Raw genomic sequence first — 21,096 nt, forward strand, 5'->3', positions numbered from 1 at the left:
CCAGGGACTTGCAATCCCATTAGCCCAGCCAAGTGTTCCTAAGCAAAGACTAGGATAGCCACCAGTTAGTGGTCTGCCCCAGGGGTTCCTAACAGGGGTTTTGATGGTGGCAGAAACCCAGCAGGTAATTGTGCTGAGGTTTCTGACCTCCCTGCCCTCAGGAGTGGTGGGGGGAGGAAAAGTGAGGACCAGTGACCTGAAAAGAGAAGAGGGGGTGAAGAGTAGTGAGGAAGAATCTGATCCTTGCAACTGGTCCTGGGATGTTCCATTTTTGTCCTTGTGTTTTGGGAAGTCAGGAAGAGCCTTGGAATTGGGAAGTCTGGCAGAGCCTTGGAAACTCCCCAGTTCTTATCCTCAGGAGCAGATAGGGCATGAAAACCCCTTCACAATGGCTGCAGGACTTCTCCAGGACAGGGCAGCAAGCCTGTTCCTGCACAGGCTGTTGAAGCTTGGCTGAGCCTCTCCCCTCTTCAGTAATATGACTTTCATTAAAGAGCTTTGAGAACTTCTGGGCCAGACTCAAAGCCTACTTCCCTGCCTATTCCAAAAAAGTAAAGAAAAGAAAAAAAATCATTTCAGGAAAATTCAGCAAAAATACTCTAAAACGTAAATTATGTGGATCCAGGTCAGCTTCCCTGGTAGCTCAGCTGGTAAAGAATCTGCCTGCAATGAGGGAGACCTGGGTTTGATCCCTGAGTTGGGAAGATCACCTGGAGAAGGGAAAGGCTCCCCACTTCAGTATTCTGGCCTGGAGAATTCCATGGACTCTTATAGTCCATGGGGTCGCAAAGAGTCAGACATGACTGAGCGACTTTCACAGGTCAGTGTGGCATTCAGAAGTGATATTGAACAACAGCAGCTTCAAGAACTAAGAGCAAATTTTTATACATTTTGTCATTATAGGAAAGGGGAGTGATTCAGTAGGTTCTCTCCTCACCTCGTAGAAGGGCTAAATCTTCTTTTTCTCTGCTTCGGGTAATGCCTCAGTTACTGGATGTTCCATGGAGTAGGCTGGAGAGCGTACCTTTCCCCTGGAGCCGCCTTGCTGGGTCATTGTATACCATGTTAGGTCACTGCTTGGGGAAGCTTCTCACCCACCAGTGAGGATAAACACCTTGGATCTTGCTTATAAGCTGTATCCCTCTGGGAAATCTACTTTGTCTGCCAAGGCTCAATTTTGTCATGTGTAAAATATAGGTAATAACACAACAGATCTCACAGAATCGCTGTTGAGGATGAAGTGAGTGAAGTGTGCAAGGTAGTTAGAACGATGGCACTCACTCAGTGCCATCAATTAGTTAAGCCTGTGTGTAAATTCTCTGCCCTTGATTCCTCACATCTTAGGTCGGGCTGACAGTGCTCTCCTTTCCAAGTGGCTGTGAGGATGAGACTGGAGAGGGTTGGGCACCTAGCCATGTGAAGCATGGCAGCTCTTGCTGTGAACCACAAGGATGTCTACCCTTGAACCACAGGCCATGTGAGGAATGTCCCTTTTTCTCATTTCGTGTAAGCATTAACCAGGGATGTGAAGCCACTCTTCATATTAACCTTGTGAATTGGTTTAGAATCAGGACTTCAGATTATTCCAGAAGGGTACAAAAGTCTACACCATGAAAGCATATTATTTCAAGAGCCATGAACTGGATCACAAGCAGCTTATGGACAATGATCTTATTTTATGTCTCATCAGTCTTTCAGAAACATAGAACTGGATCGAGGAAGGAGAATACAGGTCGGGGGCAGGGAAGGCTTGAGTCATAGCTGGAAGGAAGGAAGAAAGGTGCTCTTGAGCCTGTTGTGACCAGCCACTGGTCACAGTCCTACACGTCATCTCGTGCAACACTCCTGCCTGCCCAGCAGGCATAATTGTTACCATTTTATAGAATTAAAAACCTAGTTGCCTAATACACCACAGCAGATAAGAGATGGCTTCAGAATTCTAACCCACAACTGTCTGGCTGTGAAGAGGAAATTTTTTCTTCTACCATAGGGGCCACATTAGTAGGGAGCTCAATAAGTTTGGATAAATTATATAATGAGTTGGATGTGTGCTTCAGTCGTGTCCAACTCTTTGCAACCCTGTGGACCATAACCTGCCAGGCTCCTCTTCTGTGGGATTCTCCAGGCAAGAATATTGTAGTGGGTTGCCATTTCCCCCTCCAGGGGATCTTTGTGACACAGGGATCGAACTCTAGTTCTTTACCTCTAGCACCACCTGGGAAGCCCATTTAATAAATTGGATAAGGACAGTAATTATTTTGTAAAGTTCAGGATAGCAGATACTATGCTTTTTCAGTCTTCTCTGCTTGGAAGTAGCTAGGTTTAGAGGCTTCCCGGGTGGCACCAGTGGTAAAGAACCCACCTGCCAGGGGTCGAACCTGGGTCGAACCTCTTTACCGACTGAGCTTCCAAGACCTCAGTAGTGGTAGTGTCTCAGAGAACTGCTACAATTCAATCTAATGGAGGAGAAACAAGTTGCACAAATCCAAAATGTCACAGATCCTCCAAGCACTGTCAATTATCCTCCAAACTGTCTCTGAAATCCCCTTTCCTCACTCTCTCCATGTACAGCCTCTGTTTTCAGGGACCGGTACCAACTCTCCTAGCTGGTTTCTGGGCCTCTGGTCTCTCACTGCTTCTGTTCAGTTCCCACACTGCCCAGTGAGATTTTTCTGAAACTCATCTTGCCATCACTTACTGGTTCGGTGATTTCAGGCAATATTGTTCCCCGGCCTGCTGAAAATAAGGATGATAAGTGAAGTTACAGCGACGGCAGTGTTTACCAATGTGGCTGGACTGGGTGTTTGTGATTGGAATGTGCTTTCAACAGTCAGTGCCCGGCTCTGTTGCTTATTAAACATTTTAAGTATGATAACACTCCCCTCCCAAAGTTGTTGGAATGATTAAACAAGAAAGCTTTGAGAGCTGAAGTGCCCTGCAGTCAGCCGGACTATTCTCTTTCCCTGGACCCAACTACACAGGAAGCATCACCTGGAGGCTTTGCCCGAGTGTGAGTCTTCATGCTCCAACGTGACCTTTTTATTTGTTTCATTATTGTATTTATTTTAGAAACAGACATTTTAAAACAACTGTGCATTTCCTCTCCCTTTGTTTTCCAGTCATGGTGCATTTCCTCACTTTTTACAGTTGAACATTTCAGATGTCTGTTCATGGTGCCCAGTGTGTTAGATAAAATTTATTGCAGTGCCTTTGGCCTGTACTCCACCATATCAACCAACACAAACAGCCCAAAGCTATTTTATCCAGTGGCTTTTTCCATGTGGGGAGAAACAAATCTTGAGTGTTAAGGTTTAGATCTGCCAGGAAATTCATTCTGGGATGTTTGCCCACATCCATTGGCATTTTTCAAAAGGAACCCCAGGTGTCTACATTAACACCAGCAGGACCACTTGAGGCATTCATCAGCCACTTTGTTCTCAGTCTGAGTGTGGAAGTTAAAGATGTAAGAGACAAGGTTGTAGAGCCAACGTCTCTAAGGGTGCAGTGCTTTTCTTATCCCTGAAGATTTATCCCTCCCATGGCCTGAATGTATTAGTCAAAAAAGGTCAGCACAGAGTACCAGTCCCCTTTGATTATCAAGTTCAAGCTAAGAGAATGATTCTTTCTTTCTTTGCCTCTACTGGATATAGTTTTCCACTTAAGAGATAATTTAATTTATTTATTACTTAATGTGTTTGAATTAGCATTGGAGGGGTCACAGTTGAAGAAGTAAGCCTGCTGCTACTGCAGCTTCTTCTCCCAAGGTGGTGTTTGACTTAGCTGTATAAACAAATGACTGCATTCTCCAGAGGTCCTGAGCACAGCTGTCTGCCCTGGAGAGGGCCACACCTCTTCCGGCAGGGTGAACTCTGCTTCCTGCTGAGAATCAGCAAAACAACCAACAACCATCTTGTATAGACTTCAGATGGCAATGACCCTGCCACCCAGATTTTGGCCACAGCAGTTGGAAACTGAATAAGACAAGGAAACCTCTTCTCTTGCTTTACTGCCCTTGGCTATCACAGGGCATTCTAACAACTCTCTTTGAGATGCTCAACTCTGGTTGCAAAATTTGTCTTGACTATAGCCATGAGACCCTGGAAGCACTGTCTTTTTAATCAGTGAAGATGCCCTTTGAATTTTTTTTATAGTCGTGATGCTATCTTTCTGCTGAGCCTCTCACAGTAGCCAGTTCTTATCTACCTACAGTATTCTTCCCAAATCCATGATCACACTGTTTCTCTCTGTTTAGAACCAAAGAGCTTTTATAAACAGATTCTGTGGCCTCAGTCTCATTAGAATCTACTATGTTTTAACTTACAAGCCAACCAGATCAGACTAGATGAGTCAAAATTCATGACCTTGGTTAAGGGTTTAGTCATTCACCATTGCTCCCCAAACACACTCATGCACCTACTCACATGAGTATACATGTTCATTAGCCAAGATCTTAACTTCAGGGACCTAGAGTAAGTACCATTAGGGAATGAGGTCACTTGCTGTGAGGCAGGTGGCCTCCCCATGAGAATGCAAGGATACATTATGAATCATACCTCAGGGTATGACCTAGGGACTTCTGACTCATGTCCAAACCAGCTTCCACAGCTGCTCTGCCTTGACCTCTGGATTAGCTTCATAAGACCTTCCTCTGGATAGAGTTGTCTGACTTTCAACTAATGGCCAATGAGCAAGCTAGTGAACACCAGTGGCTTAAGACCCATCCCACTGCCGCCCCTGTTGCCCAGGTGGAAGTTTTGGCTTCTGTTCATAGCATACTTCTAACCAGATGGGGTGCTGCAGATAAGTTTGGGATGGGTTGTGTTCCCAGCAATATTGTTTTTTTTTTAAAATATAACTGCCTTCTCCCCTAGACAAACAGCTATTATAAATGGCTGGGCTTAAATGCCACTAGACTCTTTTAACTTTGAAGATATTTTGCAACAGTGATTAAAATGGTATTGATCAAGTCCTCATTATTTGTGAAATAGTTTAGTATCCTACAGGCTTCCTGGGTCAGAAAGATCCCCTGGAGAAGGGAATAGCAACCAACTCCAGTATTCTTGCCTGGAGAATCCCATGGACAGAGTAGCCTAGTGGGCTACATCCATGGGGTCACACAGAGTCGGGCATGACTGAACAACTAATACTCACTCACTCTTAGGATCCTACATAGTTAAAACACAGGTTCTGTCCAGAGGAAGTTTGCTTGTTTGTCTCATAAGAGAGTGTGGAGTGCTCATCATAAAGTGGTTGGGAGGATTCAAGGGGTTAATACAAGCAAAGCCCGTGGACCAGTTTTGGGTACATAGTAAGCCTTCATTAAGCATCAACTTTTATTCTTACCAGAAGGCAGTGGTTGGCCCTTCCCAAACACACTCATGTGATCCTTAGAACATACCTATAAGGTAGGCACATCTCCATTTTGCAAACAGAGAAAGAGAGGCCACATGGTTAGCAAACAGCAAAGTAGGGGTGGCGTTCAAACACTACCCTGTACCGTCTTTCTAGAGATGATAATTTAACTTTGAAAATGGGTCAGATGTTTCAGGGTAAGAATGAGTGAGAACCATTTAGGTTTTGTTTTTCTAGAGAGTATCAGAATACCAACCTAAAGAGACACAGCAGGAAACATGACTGTGAATCAGCTGCCTGATAAAACAGCCAGGATGGAGCCCAGGTCATTGCAGGACTTAACAATATCACTGAAAAACCAGCACTTACTCTACTGTAGATTTCCCTTAAGACATGAAAGAAGAATTCAAAGAGAATGGGTTAGATTGCTCAGAAAGTCATATTATTAAAATGTTTTTATTGTTTTTTTTTTTTTTTTTTGCTTTAATGAGAGTTATACTCTTGTTAACATTATACCAAAAATTCACCTTTCACTAATTTCTCCTAGTTTATCATCTGATTTCGGGTGCATAGGATTATGTTCAAAACGCACAGTAGTAAAGTTGTATTTCTTGCAGCATTTGGGACTTCTAAATTTAACTCAATTCAGTATACATTTATTAAGCCCCTTTCATGAGGAAATACTGTTACAGAGACTTAGCAAACAAGACATGGCCCCTGACCTCCGGAAATTTACTATCTTTAGAGCTGTGCTAACAATACAATAACCAGCAGTCACATGTGACTATTTAAATTTAAATAAAGTGAAAAGGCCAGTGCCTCAGATGCATTAGCCTCATTTCAAGTGCAAAATAGCAATGTGTGCTTCCTGGCTACCATGTTGGATAGGGCAGAAGTAGAATATTTCCATCATTGTGGAAAGTTCTACTGGACAGTGCTGGTCTATTGACCAGAAGGAAGAGATCTTGTTCAGGAATTCTGTTGCTCCCACTTTGCAATTGCTCTTAGAGGAATGTGAGGGAACAGCACCACCTTTCAGGCTTAACACTTGAAGACATGGATCCATAGTCTGCCTCTGACCCATATTGACCTTAGACAAGGACCTTTGCACATTGGATTCCAGTTTCTCATCAGTAAAGCAAGGACATCAGATCATAAGACCTCTGTGACTCCTCTGTCCAAGTGCCTTATGATACTATGAGGGAATTGATAGACTGTTCTCTGTGTGTGTGTCACAGCTACAAGAAGCTGCAAAGTATTCCCATCTCCCCAATAATATTCTTTTTTATTTTGGAAGTTTAATTTCAAGTTCACTCTATTTGTCAATACTAAAACTATATGCGCCGTCCTAAACTTGACAAACTGATTTTTTTTTTTTAAAAGATACTATTATTTTAAAATAGAGAGATAAGTAATAGTTATACTCTCTTTATTTTTTTACCTTTTTATTTTGTATTGGGTTGATTGATTGATCCCTGTAGCTCAGATGGTAAAGAATCTGCCTGTGATGATGCAGGAGACCTGGGTTCAATCCCTGGGTCAGGAAGATCCTCTGGAGAAGGAAATGGCAACCCACTCCAGTATTCTTACCTGGAGAATCCCATGGACAGAAGAGTCTGGTGGACTACAGTCCATGGGGTCACAAAGAGTCAGACATGACTGAGCAACTAACACACACATAGATGATTAACAATGTTGTGATAGCTTCAGGTGAGCAGCAAAGGGACTCAGCCATACGTATGTTATACATTCTCCTCCTAACCCTCCCCATCCAGGCATGATCTCTTACTTTCTGAGACAATCGTAGCACATGGAGAGCCCGTAGATTGGGCTTTACCAATGGCTCCTGGTGTGGAAAGAAGTCTGGACCTAGAGTTGAAAAATGGGGAGAGAATCCAGACTCTGCCACCGTCTAGCTATGTGACCTCTGTCAGGTCTCCTCCTCAATAAAACTAGGGTTCCAGGTCACTCACGAGGTTCTGTGGGAGAGTTAATGTGTTCCTTCAAGCCTGTGTTACATCAACAGCCTTCTAACTAGGCTTCTAGCTTCCCCTTCCCACCACCAGTGTACTTTGAGAAACACGATCTAATCTCCTATGTCATACCTCTGCTTAGAGCCCCACAGTGGTTTCTTGTGTCTTTTCAGGGTTTTGCCAGGAAAACTCCTGACTTGAGCATGGAAAACTCTGCATCCCATGAAACCTCTCAGTTGGCCAATCACCCTGCAAACCCAGCAGAGCAACTGACCTGCTTCCCACCTGCCTTTTTACTGCACACCTCTCACCACTCACCTCTTCTCACCTACGTTCTTCTCTATACCCTAGGACAACCTGGGTGTGGATGTTTGACAAAATACTGATGCCTTGGTCCTGCCTCTTGAGAATCTGACTTCATTGTTTGGAATGGGGCTTGAGTATAGTTGTCTTTTAAAAATCTCCATAGTGGTTTGAAAGCACCAGGGAAAGGGATCTCTATTCTGTTCTCGCAGGTCTCCAGAAATCCATGCCTGAGTTGACCTTTCCTTTGCTTTCTTCCCTTGGCTAATTCCTGCTTATTCTCATCCTACTCAAGAGTCTGTTCCTCCAGGCAGCCCTCTAGGACCCCTTCCAGGTAGACTTAGCCTCATTTCACCACCAGGCTGCTTGACTACCCCAGGCTTGCTTTCACCAGAACCTGCATTCTGATTGTTGGCTTACACCAAGTCTCTCCCTCATTAGATCTGGAGTTTCTTTCAGGAAGAGATTTTATCTTTCTTCCTTGTATCCCTGGAGCCAAACAGGCTCTGGCACTTTGCAGGCTCTCAGTAAGTATTCCGTGAACAGATTAATCAAAGCAAGGCCAGCTGACCTCTTGTGAGTTACATTCTAAGAAAGAAACATCGCACAATAACCCCAGTGTATTATAGAAACAGGAGATTAAGGAAAAAACACATCCAAGTACAATACAATACAAGCTTTAACAAATCTATAAAAGTGGACAGCACCCAATATTCAAATTAAAAGAAATTCTTAGTTCTGCTCTTTTCTAGGTAATGATTTTTTTTCTCTTCCAGGGGAGAAAAGAAAAAGACAGGTTAGGAGATTCCTTCTCTATCCTCATTACCTGTCATAGAATTGTAACTGGAAATGATCTCTCTGACGAAATCCCTTTGGTTTTCTGTTATTTTCTCTCTTCCTCCTCATTCTTCTCTCAGCTGGCCATCCTTGTGTGTTTGCAGAGAGGCAGGAAGGTTCACCGCTGGGACTGTTTCTGTCTCTCTTTAAAACTCTTTTATCGGCAGGCTTTCTGATCTTCAAAGCAGCTTGTATCTGATGTGACCCCACTCCCTAGACTCCATGTACTGGGGAGTGAGAGCTGGGAGTATTTTTGTCATTTTGATGACTTGCATGTTTGGACAGCCTGGGACAGCCCAATTGTGCAGTCCTTACTAAACCTGCAGGGATGAGAGCAAGTCAGTGTTTCTAAGTCCCCTTTCACCCCCAAATCTACACCAACACTACAAGTTGAAAACTTGACACCAGAGCCCAGAGTTAAGCAAACGGCAAGTTTATAAGTCTTCTCACCTTTGACCCATCCACTGAGGCCGCAGCCCTGAGCCTCTGCCCTGTTTTGCCGTCGAGTGTTCGTGCTTGGTGTTCCTCAGACTCTCAGCCTTTGTGATTATCCACAGTGCTTGATCCTGGATAAGTTTGAAAGCTACGATGATGAATTTCAACTCACTCAGCGAGCCCTGTCCCTGCTGGAGGAAAACAGGTTCTGGGCTGGAGTGGTATTTCCAGACATGCACCCCTGGACCAGCTCCCTACCACCCCATGTGAAGTACAAGATCCGAATGGACATAGATGTGGTGGAGAAAACCAATAAGATCAAAGACAGGTGATGTTTCAGGAGATCTCAGAAGGCCCTGGGTATCCCCAGTGATGTATGAGGCAAGGAAAGGGGGCTCCTGTGGGCTCAGGCCACTCATCTCCTCCTGAGACAGAAGGGTCACTCGGAAAGGCACAGAAAAGCACTTTGGTATCAAAGAACTAAGTTAGACAGTTGACCCTGCTAGTTGGTGGGACCAGGCGAATGCAGCTACGTATGTTTACTTCCTCACCTCAGCACTTGTCCTTGGCTGGCCTTCAAGCAATTTGGAGATGAAAATCTCTAGGTATTGGGTTATCTTCACAGAGATCCTACAAATGAGGTTTCACCAGAGTCACTGGGAAATTACATTTGTTACAGAGTAAGGGATTGAAACTGGGCTCACCCTATACATTAATAAAATTAAGTTAAATCAGAGGAAGTAAGATAATTTGTAAAGCTCAAAGTAGAGTCCTTGAATGAAAGCCATTACAAATCATGCTGAGGCTAATATTCATCCCTGAGATTTAAACTGTGACCTAGAAAACAGAATCAGAGAGTGTGGAAAAGTTCAGGAGAGAGTTTCAGGAGAGTGAATGCCCAGTCCCCTCGTGCTTATAATGAATGAGTTGTCCTGTCCATTCCCATCCACATCCCTTGTCCCTGTCTCTGGTTTCTTCCCAGGTACTGGGATTCTGGCCCCAGAGCTGATCCTGTGGAAGACTTCCGATACATCTGGGGAGGGTTTGCCTATCTGCAGGACATGGTTGAACAGGGGATCACGAGGAGTCAGGCCCGGGAGGAGGTTCCTGTTGGAATCTATCTCCAGCAGATGCCTTACCCCTGCTTCGTGGATGACTCGTGAGTCGGAGGTCCCAGGCCCCCTCCAGGACAAGCTAATCAGGTTTCTGGGGTGGGGTGAAGGGGAGGTGCTCCCCAGGCTTCAATCTCTTTGGAGAAAAATCTTTTTGGGGTCCTGGGGCCAGCTCGGGGAGAACAGAGCTCTGATTGAGGAGCCTGCCCTGCCCCCTCAGCTGCAGGCAGGGCCAGATGGATAAGTAAAGTGGGAGAAAGGAGCTGGTGTTATGGGTAGAAAAGGGAAGGTGAAGAGTAAAGCAGGGAAAGTGAGGTTGGGGGAGGGAACACAGGCTTTTAAAAGTTCCACGACGTAATATGTTTGGTATGTGGAAGAGTTCAGGTCAGAGTGTTTGCCCAGTGATTGCCAAAACAGCAAATTAGGATTCTGCATCACAAGTAGGTCCGGTTCCTAGGAGCCCTGGAATAATGCAGCTCCTTCCCTAATTAACATTCCCATGATGTGTGCTTAATGAAAAGGTAGAGGGGTGTGTTAGATGAGCTTGGACCCCCTTTCCTGTCCACCCCCATCCCCAAGCCTGTACATTTGCTGGCCAGGAGCAAGACATGCAAGTATCCTACTGTTTTCTGAACATGCATGTGGGGGTGGAGTGGTAGAGGGTGGGACAAAGAGGGAGAAGGGGCTGGGAGGGCTCATTTACTGTGGTGGATTGGGGCAGAAACGTCCCAGGACGGGAGCAGAGATCTGCAATTGGCTTAGGGATTCGCCTCCTAGAAAAAAAACTGGCAAGTCCACCATAGTGTGTATGTGGGTCTGCGGGGTTCAGGGAGGAGAGAGATGTGCACAGCCTGAAGGAAAGAAGAGTCAAATTGCCAGCTGGCCAGGTTGTAAAAATAAAACCCAGTATGGGTGTAACACCTTAGTCCAATCAGTCCTTCTTGCTCAGCTCTGCAAAAGACTGAAAGAGATAACAGGGGCTGTTCCAAAGTCAGTTTAGGGTTGGACAATAGGCAGAGATGATAAATGGAACCAGGAGCAAAAGCCCAGGTCCACTTTTAAGATTAGAACAGGAGTGAGTGGCAGGGAACTGAGGTAGACAGTGAGGAGGCAGGAATTCTGGCCATTCAATGTGGGAGAGCCCTCTGGTGGCAGGTCTCAGAAGGGCAGACTTTATGAGTTTGATTCTCTTCTAGGGCCATCTTAGTGAAACTCTCCCACCCTGGAATTGGGCCCTTACTGTGTTACCCAGCAGCTTTCAATAGATAATAACCTCATGGGCTTTACTAGCAAGGTCAAGTGTAGGGAAAACATATGTAAATTTCACACTAGAGTAATTCCAGAATACCAAATTTGCCCTGCTTGCTGGAATGAATATCCATGAATGTACTCCATGAGTATAGGCTGGTGGAATCAGTGACCATTGAATCACTGATTGATTTGTAAATGGGTCAGTTGCCTTCTAAAAGTGCCACAGTGACTAGTTATTTTGTGCCTCTTCCTGTATAACTGAGGTTTGATCCTCCAGGGTAGGCAGTGCTTCACTGGCTGACCCCTTGTGAGCTCAATTAATGATCTCACCACAACCAAGTTCCCTTGGTCCACCTTCTTGGACTTCAATATCAGTTAGCATGTATCTCTTCCAGTCACATCCTATCTTATCAGTCCTTTCCTGGGAGAAGAAGCTTCTTATAAGAAGCTATATAACATTTATAGTATGATTTAATTTACATGTTTTATGTATAGAGAGAACTCATCTATACTAACCAAAAAGCTAACTGAGATCTTATAAATAATGCTGTGTAATACATATACTGTGTAATATACATAGTACAATTTTATTTACACATTTTACTCACAGAGTTTTCATCAGGGCTAACCAAAAGGCTACCAACTTGCTCTAAGGAAAAAAGTAATCCTTTGGGGCTACCCTAGTAGCTCAGATGGTAAAGAATCCATCTGCCAATGCAGGAGACCCAGATTCCATCCCTGGGTCGGGAAGATCCCCTGAAGGAGGAAATGGCAACCCACTCTAATATTCTTGCCTGGAAGATACCATGGACAGAGGACCCTGGTGGGCTACAGTCCATGGGGTTGCAAAGAATTGGACACAACTGAACAACTAACATACAATTTTGGGGGAGCAGAGTGCAATATATTAAAAGATTCAAGTCCATTGAATGCCCAGTGGAGATTTTTCTGCCTTTTCTCTCCACCTAGGCTTCATTCTCAATACATTACTTCATTACTCAAACATTTACTCCACCAGGTTCAGGGCAATCTACTATTCTGCTTCTCTCCTCTTGCTTTAGTTTTATGATCATCCTGAACCGCTGTTTCCCTATCTTCATGGTGCTGGCCTGGATCTACTCTGTCTCCATGACTGTAAAGAGCATCGTCTTGGAGAAGGAGTTGAGACTGAAGGAAACCTTGAAAAATCAGGGTGTCTCCAACAGGGTGATTTGGTGTACCTGGTTCCTGGACAGCTTCTCCATCATGTTGATGAGCATCTGCCTGCTGACGATATTCATCATGGTAAGCCAGATGGAGAAGGTCCAGAAAACCTTGAGTAGTTTTGTTCCTCTTACTTTCCTTCCTGTTAATGAACTTGTACCTAGATTAGTCATCTCACCAACAATGATAGCATGACATGTAGTTGTCTTGCCATTTAGGCCAAAGTGGAAGACAGAGAGACAAATTCTTCCCCAAGGAGCCGCTGTATCAGAGCATCTTCCCTGCCCCCACTTCCTGCCTGAGGAGCCACAATCTATTAATAGATTAGCCAACCCCATTACATGAACTATCTGGAAAAGCTGCTGTTAGCAGATCCCAGACTCTGCTAACTGGGTGGTTGTATGTACAAAGGGTTCTATCTTTTCAAACACAGAAGAAATGAATCTAAGGAGTGTTTTCTTGGGATTACTGTCCCATCCACTAGCTGGAGTGGGGATGTGGAGAGCCTTTTCAGTATATTAGGAGAGGAGATCTGGACTGTTTTTTAATGACCATCATGGTCACTCCATTCATTGCTTGACCAAAGAACATTCTGATGCCTACAAAATCTTGGATAGAATTTGGAGTCCATCCTTTCTCAGTGACAGATATTTTATCAGCACAGACAGCATGCATAGGTCATTGTCCACAAATTTACAGCTCCCATGCAAGCTAAACTTGTATATAAAACTTTATTTCATAATACCCTTTTGTGCTTCATGTTTAACTCCTCCACAATAGATGACCTTTTGTACTTGTTAAGTGATGGGACATAAATTTAGGTAGTTTTTTACATTTATTTGTTGGGATTTAGTATAAGGCTTAGACTTCAGGCTTTGCAAGCTTCTGATAACTTGTTGTGCCTCTTTGCCATCATGCTATTAAGAGCTCCTTGCGCTAAGCAGTATGTGTGCTGATGCATAGGCTCCGGCTAAGCGTGTCCCTTGTTATGCTGGACCATACCTGGTGGTTGCTTGATCCAAGAATATTCCATCACATATCTTGGCCAACCAACACATATCCAGTTAAACCAAATCCTGTCCCTTCTCTTTGCAGTAAAATGTACTAAGTCTGAATGGTTTCGGTGTAAGTGTTGCATTGAGATTCAGTGAGCAGTGACCTTAGCCAAACCCTGGGCTAGAGCCCTATCAGAACCAATGCTGATTTTGAAGTCAGCCTGCTCAGTCTGACCAGACCCAGATGTAGCATTAAATATCCAAAGGGTCCTGGAGTTCCACAGAGAGGAGGGGAGAAGCTGAGTCACTTGTCTTCCTCTAGGTATCTTTGTTCCTTCCCACCCTTTAGTCTATTCTTTTCCTCACTACTAAGACATTTAGTGTCCTCGGAATCAAAGGAGTCAAAATACGTGAGCATCTGACTCTTGCAAAATGCATAAACATGCATGACACCTTGTAATGGCCCTGAGACTTGTTGCTGATAAGTGACATTGAGATTTGCCTCCCTAAGAATGGGCATTAGGACTTCAAAGCTTTTTGGACGTGAGGTAAAGAATGTTTATGAAGACTTTCTTCTACAAAAGGGTTTCTCCTTGTGGGAACCAGGACATTGTTCCAGTGATGGCGGAAACAGAGCTTTCCACAACAAAATAGGATTTTCCTTTGAATGACGTTCTCATCTTTCCCCTGTCCTTACTTCCCACCTCAACTAAGCAGGAAAGAAGCTGGAAGCTGGGACAATGGAAGGGTTCCATTGTTATTCAAGCTATTAAACAAAAAAGAAAAGTGGTCATAAGAAAAAGCCAAGGCCAACCACTTTCATCTCTATCTTAAGTCAATGAGAAATTATATAGCCTAGAAGTTTGTAGGACCTTACTTTGATCTGAGATAAGAAATTGATTTCATTCTTTTGAGATTAACAACCATCTTAAAGGTCTTCCAGCCAAAAGCCACGTGTTCAGTCAGGGACTTGCTTTTATTGAGTTGCATGGCATTAAGGATAAGGAGATTTCCAGGGTAAAGCTCTTTCATATAAAATCAGGCCTCTGAGTCTTAATCATGATTTTATTTAGATTTCCTCAAAGTTTGCTTTTAGTTAAAAACATGGCTCTTTTCCACCTTCTTTGCCATTTGTTTTATTCCATTTTTCAATCTGTTCTGTCAGTGCCCAGCAGGCACGACAGCATGAAGGAAGAAGAAATGGTAGTAGCAGGAGGTAAGTGGCACATTTTTTTTGTATTCAAATCTTGCATGCCCATTACTGATATTGCTCTAGAGGAGAAAATGGCAACCCACTCTGTTATTCTTGCCTTGAAAATTCCATGGACAGAGGAGCCTAGTGGACTGCAGTCCATGGGGTCACAAAGAGTTGGACATGACTGAGAGTACAAACATCAGTTTCAGTTCAATTCAGTCGCTCAGTCATGTCCGACTCTGCAACCCCATGAACCGCAGCACGCCAGGCCTCCCTGTCCATCACCAACTCCCGGAGTCCATCCAAACTCATGTCCATTGAGTTGGTGATGCCATCTAACCATCTCATCCTCTGTCGTCCCCTTCTCCTCCTGCCTTCAATCTTTCCCAGCATCAGGGTCTTTTCAAATGAGTCAGCTCTTCACATCAGGTGGCCAAAATATTGGAGTTTCAGCTTCAACATCAGTCCTTCCAATGAACACCCAGAACGGATGGGCTGGTTGGATCTCCTTGCAGTCCAAGGGACTCTCAAGAGTCTTCTTCAACTCCGCAGTTCAAAGCATCAATTCTTTGGCACTCAGCTTTCTTCACAGTCCAACTCTCATATCCATACATGACCACTGGAAAAACCATAGCCTTGACTAGATGGACCTTTGTTGACAAAATGATGTCTCTGCTTTTTAATATGCTGTCTAGGTTGGTCATACTTTCCTTCCAAGGAGTAAGGGTCTTTTAATTTCATGGCTGCAATCACCATCTGCAGTGATTTTGGAGCCCAGAAAAATAAAGTCTGACACTGCTTCCACTGATTCCCCATCTATTTGCCATGAAGTGATGGGACCAGATGCTATGATCTTAGTTTTCTGAATGTTGAGCTTTAAGCCAACTTTTTCACTCTCCTCTTTTACTTTCATCAAGAGGCTCTTTAGTTCTTCTTCACTTTCTGCCATAAGGGTGGTGTCATCTGCATATCTGAGGTTATTGATATTTCTCCCAGGTTCCTTGATTCCAGCTTGTGCTTCTTCTAGCCCAGCGTTTCTCATGATGTACTCTGCATATAAATTAAATAAGCAGGATGACAATATACAGCCTTGACGTACTCCTTTTCCTATTTGGAACCAGCTGTTGTTCCATGTCCAGTTCTAACTGTTGCTTCTTGACCTGCATACAGGTTTCTCAAGAGGCAGGTCAGGTGGTCTGGTATTCCCATCTCTTTCAGAATTTTCCACAGTTTATCGTGATCCACACAAAGTCAAAGGCTTTGGCATAATCAATAAAGCAGAAATAGTTGTTTTTCTGGAACTCCCTTGCTTTTTCTATGATCCAGCGGATGTTGGCAATTTGATCTCTGGTTCCTCTGCCCTTTCTAACACCAGCTTAAACCTCTGGAAATTCATGGTTCACATATTGCTGAAGCCTGGCTTGGAGAATTTTGAGCATTACTTTATTAGCATGTGAGATGAGTGCAATTGTGCAGTAGTTTGAGCATTCTTTGACATTGCCTTTCTTTAGTATTGGAATGAAAACGGACCTTTTGCAGTCCTGTGGCCACTGCTGAGTTTTCCAAATTTGCTGACATATTGAGTGCAGCACTTGCACAGCATCATCTTTCAGGATTTGAAATAGCTCAACTGGAATTCCATCACCTCCACGAGCTTTGTTCATAGTGATGCTTCCTAAGGCCCACTTGACTTCACATTCCAGGATGTCTGGCTCTAGGTGAGTGATCACACCATCATAATTATCTGGGTTGTGAAGATCTTTTTTGTACAGTTTTTCTGTGTATTCTTGCCACCTCTTCTTAATATCTTCTGTTTCTGTTAGGTCCCTATAATTTCTGTCCTTTAGTGAGCCCATCTTTGCATGAAGTGTTCCCTTGGTATCTCTACTTTTCTTGAGGAGATCTCTAGTCTTTCCCATTCTATTATTTTCCTCTATTTCTTTGCACTGATCACTGAGGAAGGTTTTCTTCTCTCTCCTTGCTGTTCTTTGGAACTCTGCATTCAAATGGGTATATCTTTCCTTTTCTCCTTTGTTTTTTGCTTCTCTTCACAGCTATTTGTAAGGCCTCCTCAGACAGCCATTTTGCTTTTTTGCATTTCTTTTTCTTGGGAATGGTCTTAATCCCTGTCTCCTGTACAGTGTCATGAACCTCCGTCCATAGTTCATCAGGCACTCTGTCTATCAGATCTAGTCCCTTAAATCTATTTCTCACTTCCACTGTATAATCCTAAGGGATTGATTTAGGTCATACCTGAATGGTCTAGTGATTTCCCCCACTTTCTTCAATTTAAGTCTGAATTTGACAATAAGGAGTTCATAATCTGAGCCACAGTCAGCTCCCGGTCTTGTTTTCGCCGACTGTATAGAGCTTCTCCATCTTTGGCTGCAAAGAATATAATCAATCTGATTTTGGTGTTGACCATCTGGTGATGTCTATGTGTAGAGTCTTCTCTTGTGTTGTTGGAAGAGGGCGTTTGCTATGACCAGTGCCTTCTCTTGGCAAAACTCTATTAGCCTTTGCCCTGCTTCATTCTGTACTCCAAGGCCAAATTTGCCTGTTACTCCAGGTATTTCTTGACTTTCTACTTTTGCATTCCAGTCCCCTATAACGAAAAGGACATCTTTTTGGGGTATTAGTTCTAAAGGGTCTTGTAGGTCTTCATAGAACCATTCAACTTCAGCTTTCTTCAGCGTTACTGGTCGGGGCATAGACTTGGATTACTGTGATATTGAATGGTTTGCCTTGGAAATGAACAGAGATCATTCTGTCATTTTTGAGATTGCATCCAAGTACTGCATTTCGGACTCTTTTGTTGACTATGATGGCTACTCCATTTCTTCTAAGGGATTCCTGCCCCACAGTAGAAGATATAATGGTCATCTGAGTTAAATTCACCCATTCCAGTCCATCTTAGTTCACTGATTCCTAGAAGGTCAACATTCACTCTTGCCATCTCCTGTTTGACCACTTCCAATTTGCCTTGATTCATGGTCCTAACATTCCAGGTTCCTATGCAGTATTGCTCTTCACAGCGTTGGACTGTGCTTCTATAACCAGTTCCATCCACAACTGGGTGTTGTTTTTGCTTTGGCTCCATCCCTTCATTCTTTCTGGAGTTATTTCTCCACTGATCTCCCATAGCATATTGGGCACCTACCGACCTAGGGAGTTCATCTTTCAGTGTCCTATCTTTTTGCCTTTTCATACTGTTCATGGGGTTCTCAAGGCAAGAATACTGAAGTGGTTTGCCATCCCCTTCTCCAGTGGACCACATTCTGTCAGTACACACATACACACTCACATACACACACACAAATATTGCTACTTGGTTTCTCTTCTCTACTTAGAGAAACCCAGTGCTTTTGGGTACCCCTACCAAATAATCAGAACCAATTCAAGAGGTAAAGCAATCTGTACCTTTATGTTCCCAAGAAAATAACAGGATGATCTATATGTATTTGGAGTTATGTGCAAATGGTAAAAATCCTCATAGGAGGCCTATAGCAAAAGACAAACAAGTAGGCTTGATCAATGATGTAATTGGATAGTAGCTCACTTATTAAAAATAGCTAGTTTTGTCCTATTTTCTACATAGCCAGTGATTGACCCATTAATTAACATGAAAGGTACTGAGTATTGTCCACAGGTTCTATGAAATGTATTTCTATAATATCATGTGCTGCAAGGATTAATCCACTTTCAAGTGATGTGGATGAACTATAGACATTTTCACCAATGTGAGAGGCAAATCTCAGATTCTAAGTATAAATGATTAAGTCAGCAGACCAGGTGGTAGTGGTTTAGTCTCTAAGTCGTGCCCAACTCTTGCAACCCCATGGACTATAGCCTGCTAGGTTCCTCTGTCCATGGAATTTTCCAGGAAAGGATGCTGGAGTGGGTTGCCATTTCCCAGGACCAAAGCAAAATGTTAAAGCTTGTTGGGTGGTCTCCCACCTCCCTGTTTTGTTCTTTATCAATTCAGTATATCACAGGAACTACTGATGCTCCAAGACCCCCTTTGCAGATCTCCCTCCCTGCTCGAGGCTTCTTCCTCCACACTTTTGTCTTCCCAAGGATTTCATCACTGAACCATAATAATTACTCAGTACTGATAGGTAGCTTAATACGTTACCCTCCTAGGAGAAAATGACAGAATTAGAATTAAAGGACCTCAACATATTGAGTATTAAGTGTGGAAAATTAGACACTAACAGGGCTTCCCTGGTGGCATAGATGGTAAAGAATCTGCCTGAGATGCAGAAAACTGGGGTTCAATTCCTGGATCAGGAAGATCCCCTGGAGAAGGGACTAGATACCCACCCCATTATTCTTGTCTGGAGAATTCCATGGACAGAGGGGTGTGGTGGGCTACAGTCCATGGTATCACAAAGAGTCAAATACAACTGAGCGACTAACACACAGTGGGCTCATGGGAGAGATCCCTTTGGGACAGAGGGCTTCTGAACACATAGAGATCACTTCCTAAAGGGGTGGGGCTCCTGGGTATGGGTGGAAATTACTGACTCAAGTGGCCACTTTGGTTTCAGCATGGAAGGATCCTACATTACAGCAATCCGTTCGTCCTCTTCCTGTTCCTGTTGGCTTTCTCCACGGCTACGATCATGCAGTGCTTCCTGCTCAGCACCTTCTTCTCCAGGGCCAGTCTGGCAGCAGCCTGTAGTGGCGTCATCTACTTCACCCTCTACCTGCCACATGTTCTCTGCTTCGCTTGGCAGGACCGAATTACAGCCGACATGAAGATGGCTGTGGTAAGGGACCCTGGGCTTACACCCAGAATATGATGCGTTCCATTTGTAGGGTATGTAGCAGTCTGAGAGGACTGGCTCTCCCTTTAGGGGGCCACTTTGCCTTTTGGCAGAAATGAACATAAGGTTTAAAGGCACAGGTACAAAAGTGGGAGTAGTCTTCATCTTGAGCAACCTAACAGTTCCTCCTCTCCAAATCTTCCCTGGGAAGTAATTGAAAACCAGTTCAGCTCATGGGTCCCTTTGTGTATCCATAAGAGGCGAACAATGAGGCCCATTTCACTCAGTTCTTTTTTTTCCCCTAGCATTTGAGAAGATTCATAAGGGAGGGAGCTTCTCCCTTACCATTCTGCCCAGAAAGATGTTTTCATAAATTAAAAGTTTTTGTTTCTCTGTAAAAGAACTTGAATCAGAGTAGCTCTAATGTGTCTTTGTCATGTTCTACTAGGGCACTCAGAGAGGGGTGCACAAATGAGCCAGTTGGGCCCTCTTCCCAGGAGAGGTCTCCAGAAATTGACTCTGGATTGCCTGAGAGACCTCTTCACAATGCCCAAACAACATGTTTTTCTTTTTTTTTTTTTCTCTAATTGTTTTCAAATGATCTATGTCCACTCTCTCATTAACCAGACTAAACAGCTTCTAAGCCCTGTAGGGTGCAAATTTCTTTGTCCTCCAAAATCTCACTATCTGTGGTTCTTTGTACACTGCAGTAGAGAAAGGACTGTCACCTGCATCTCACGGGAAAATTTAAGTTGAACTTGTTCTCATGACTCAAGATTATTTGGCTCAAGTGCTGCCAGGGCAGCTGCCTTTTATTTCTCATGTTGAATAAGAATTAACTACTGTCGTTTATGGCACCTAATTTTCTAACATGATCACAGTGGGCAAGAAATTTTTATGATTCTGCCTGTTGGCCAAGCTGGGCTATCTTGGCATACTGTGTAGACAGTTGGTACTTAGAAGCCACAACTAGTTCCTTGCATGTGTGGATCTACCAGGAAGCTATAGTTCTGGCTGCTCTGTGGACCAGGGCTGGGCTGAGATTTTTTAAATGGTTTTTGTGAAGATATAGCTAGGGAATCCCTTCCTTCTTCAGAGAGACGCTCTGAACCCCATCTTGTGTCCTGCAAACTAGAGGTAGGCCTCCCAGCAGAGCAAGTGGGAATAGTTCATCCCTCTGTGTGTGCTTTCTGCCATGCCAGGGAGCAACCGTGGGGATGTGGCTGGGGGACTTCCTCTTTAGACTTTCTGCATACCACCTATTCAGTTACTTGTGCTCTTCAAGGAGATTCTAAGGAAAAGATTTTCCCTAGTCTGGAAATGAGAAAAGGTGATAGTCATTATAACCTGAGGGTTTTTGGCCTAACATTGCTCAGGAGGTCATGAGACAATATCCTGTCTAGCCTTCTAGTCTGCCCTAGAACACTGATGACTTTATGGACACTTCTATTGGGATTCTCACAAAGCAGCTCAAGTTAGCTTCTTTGTTGTACCAAAAACTGTGAGATTTTATGAAAGAGGTAGGTAGAAGCAGGGAAGGGTAGGAAGACAAGCTTGAGGACCTTTGGTCCTTTGCTGTGTTGTGCCATGTTGTGTTGTCTTTGCTAGTGCACTACTGTGATCCATTGGACAGGTGAAAGGTGGCCAAGTAGGTATTGGGCAGGGGTCCCT

The 21,096-nt window shown here is 43.8% G+C and overlaps 1 protein-coding gene across 1 annotated transcript in view; it reads left to right on the forward strand.

Moving 5' to 3' along the window:
• ABCA4 (ATP binding cassette subfamily A member 4) overlaps positions 1-21,096 on the forward strand; it is a 133,598-nt gene that overhangs the window by 47,087 nt on the left and 65,415 nt on the right. Inside the window, exons 12-15 of the mRNA XM_043448860.1 lie at positions 9,023-9,228; positions 9,883-10,059; positions 12,325-12,547; positions 19,207-19,428. Of these exons, the coding sequence (XP_043304795.1) occupies positions 9,023-9,228; positions 9,883-10,059; positions 12,325-12,547; positions 19,207-19,428 (828 nt within the window). The remainder of the gene's footprint in view (positions 1-9,022; positions 9,229-9,882; positions 10,060-12,324; positions 12,548-19,206; positions 19,429-21,096) is intronic.

The sequence above is a fragment of the Cervus canadensis genome, chromosome 2 (genome assembly GCF_019320065.1).
Source record: "Cervus canadensis isolate Bull #8, Minnesota chromosome 2, ASM1932006v1, whole genome shotgun sequence".
Classification (NCBI taxonomy): Eukaryota; Metazoa; Chordata; class Mammalia; order Artiodactyla; family Cervidae; genus Cervus; species Cervus canadensis.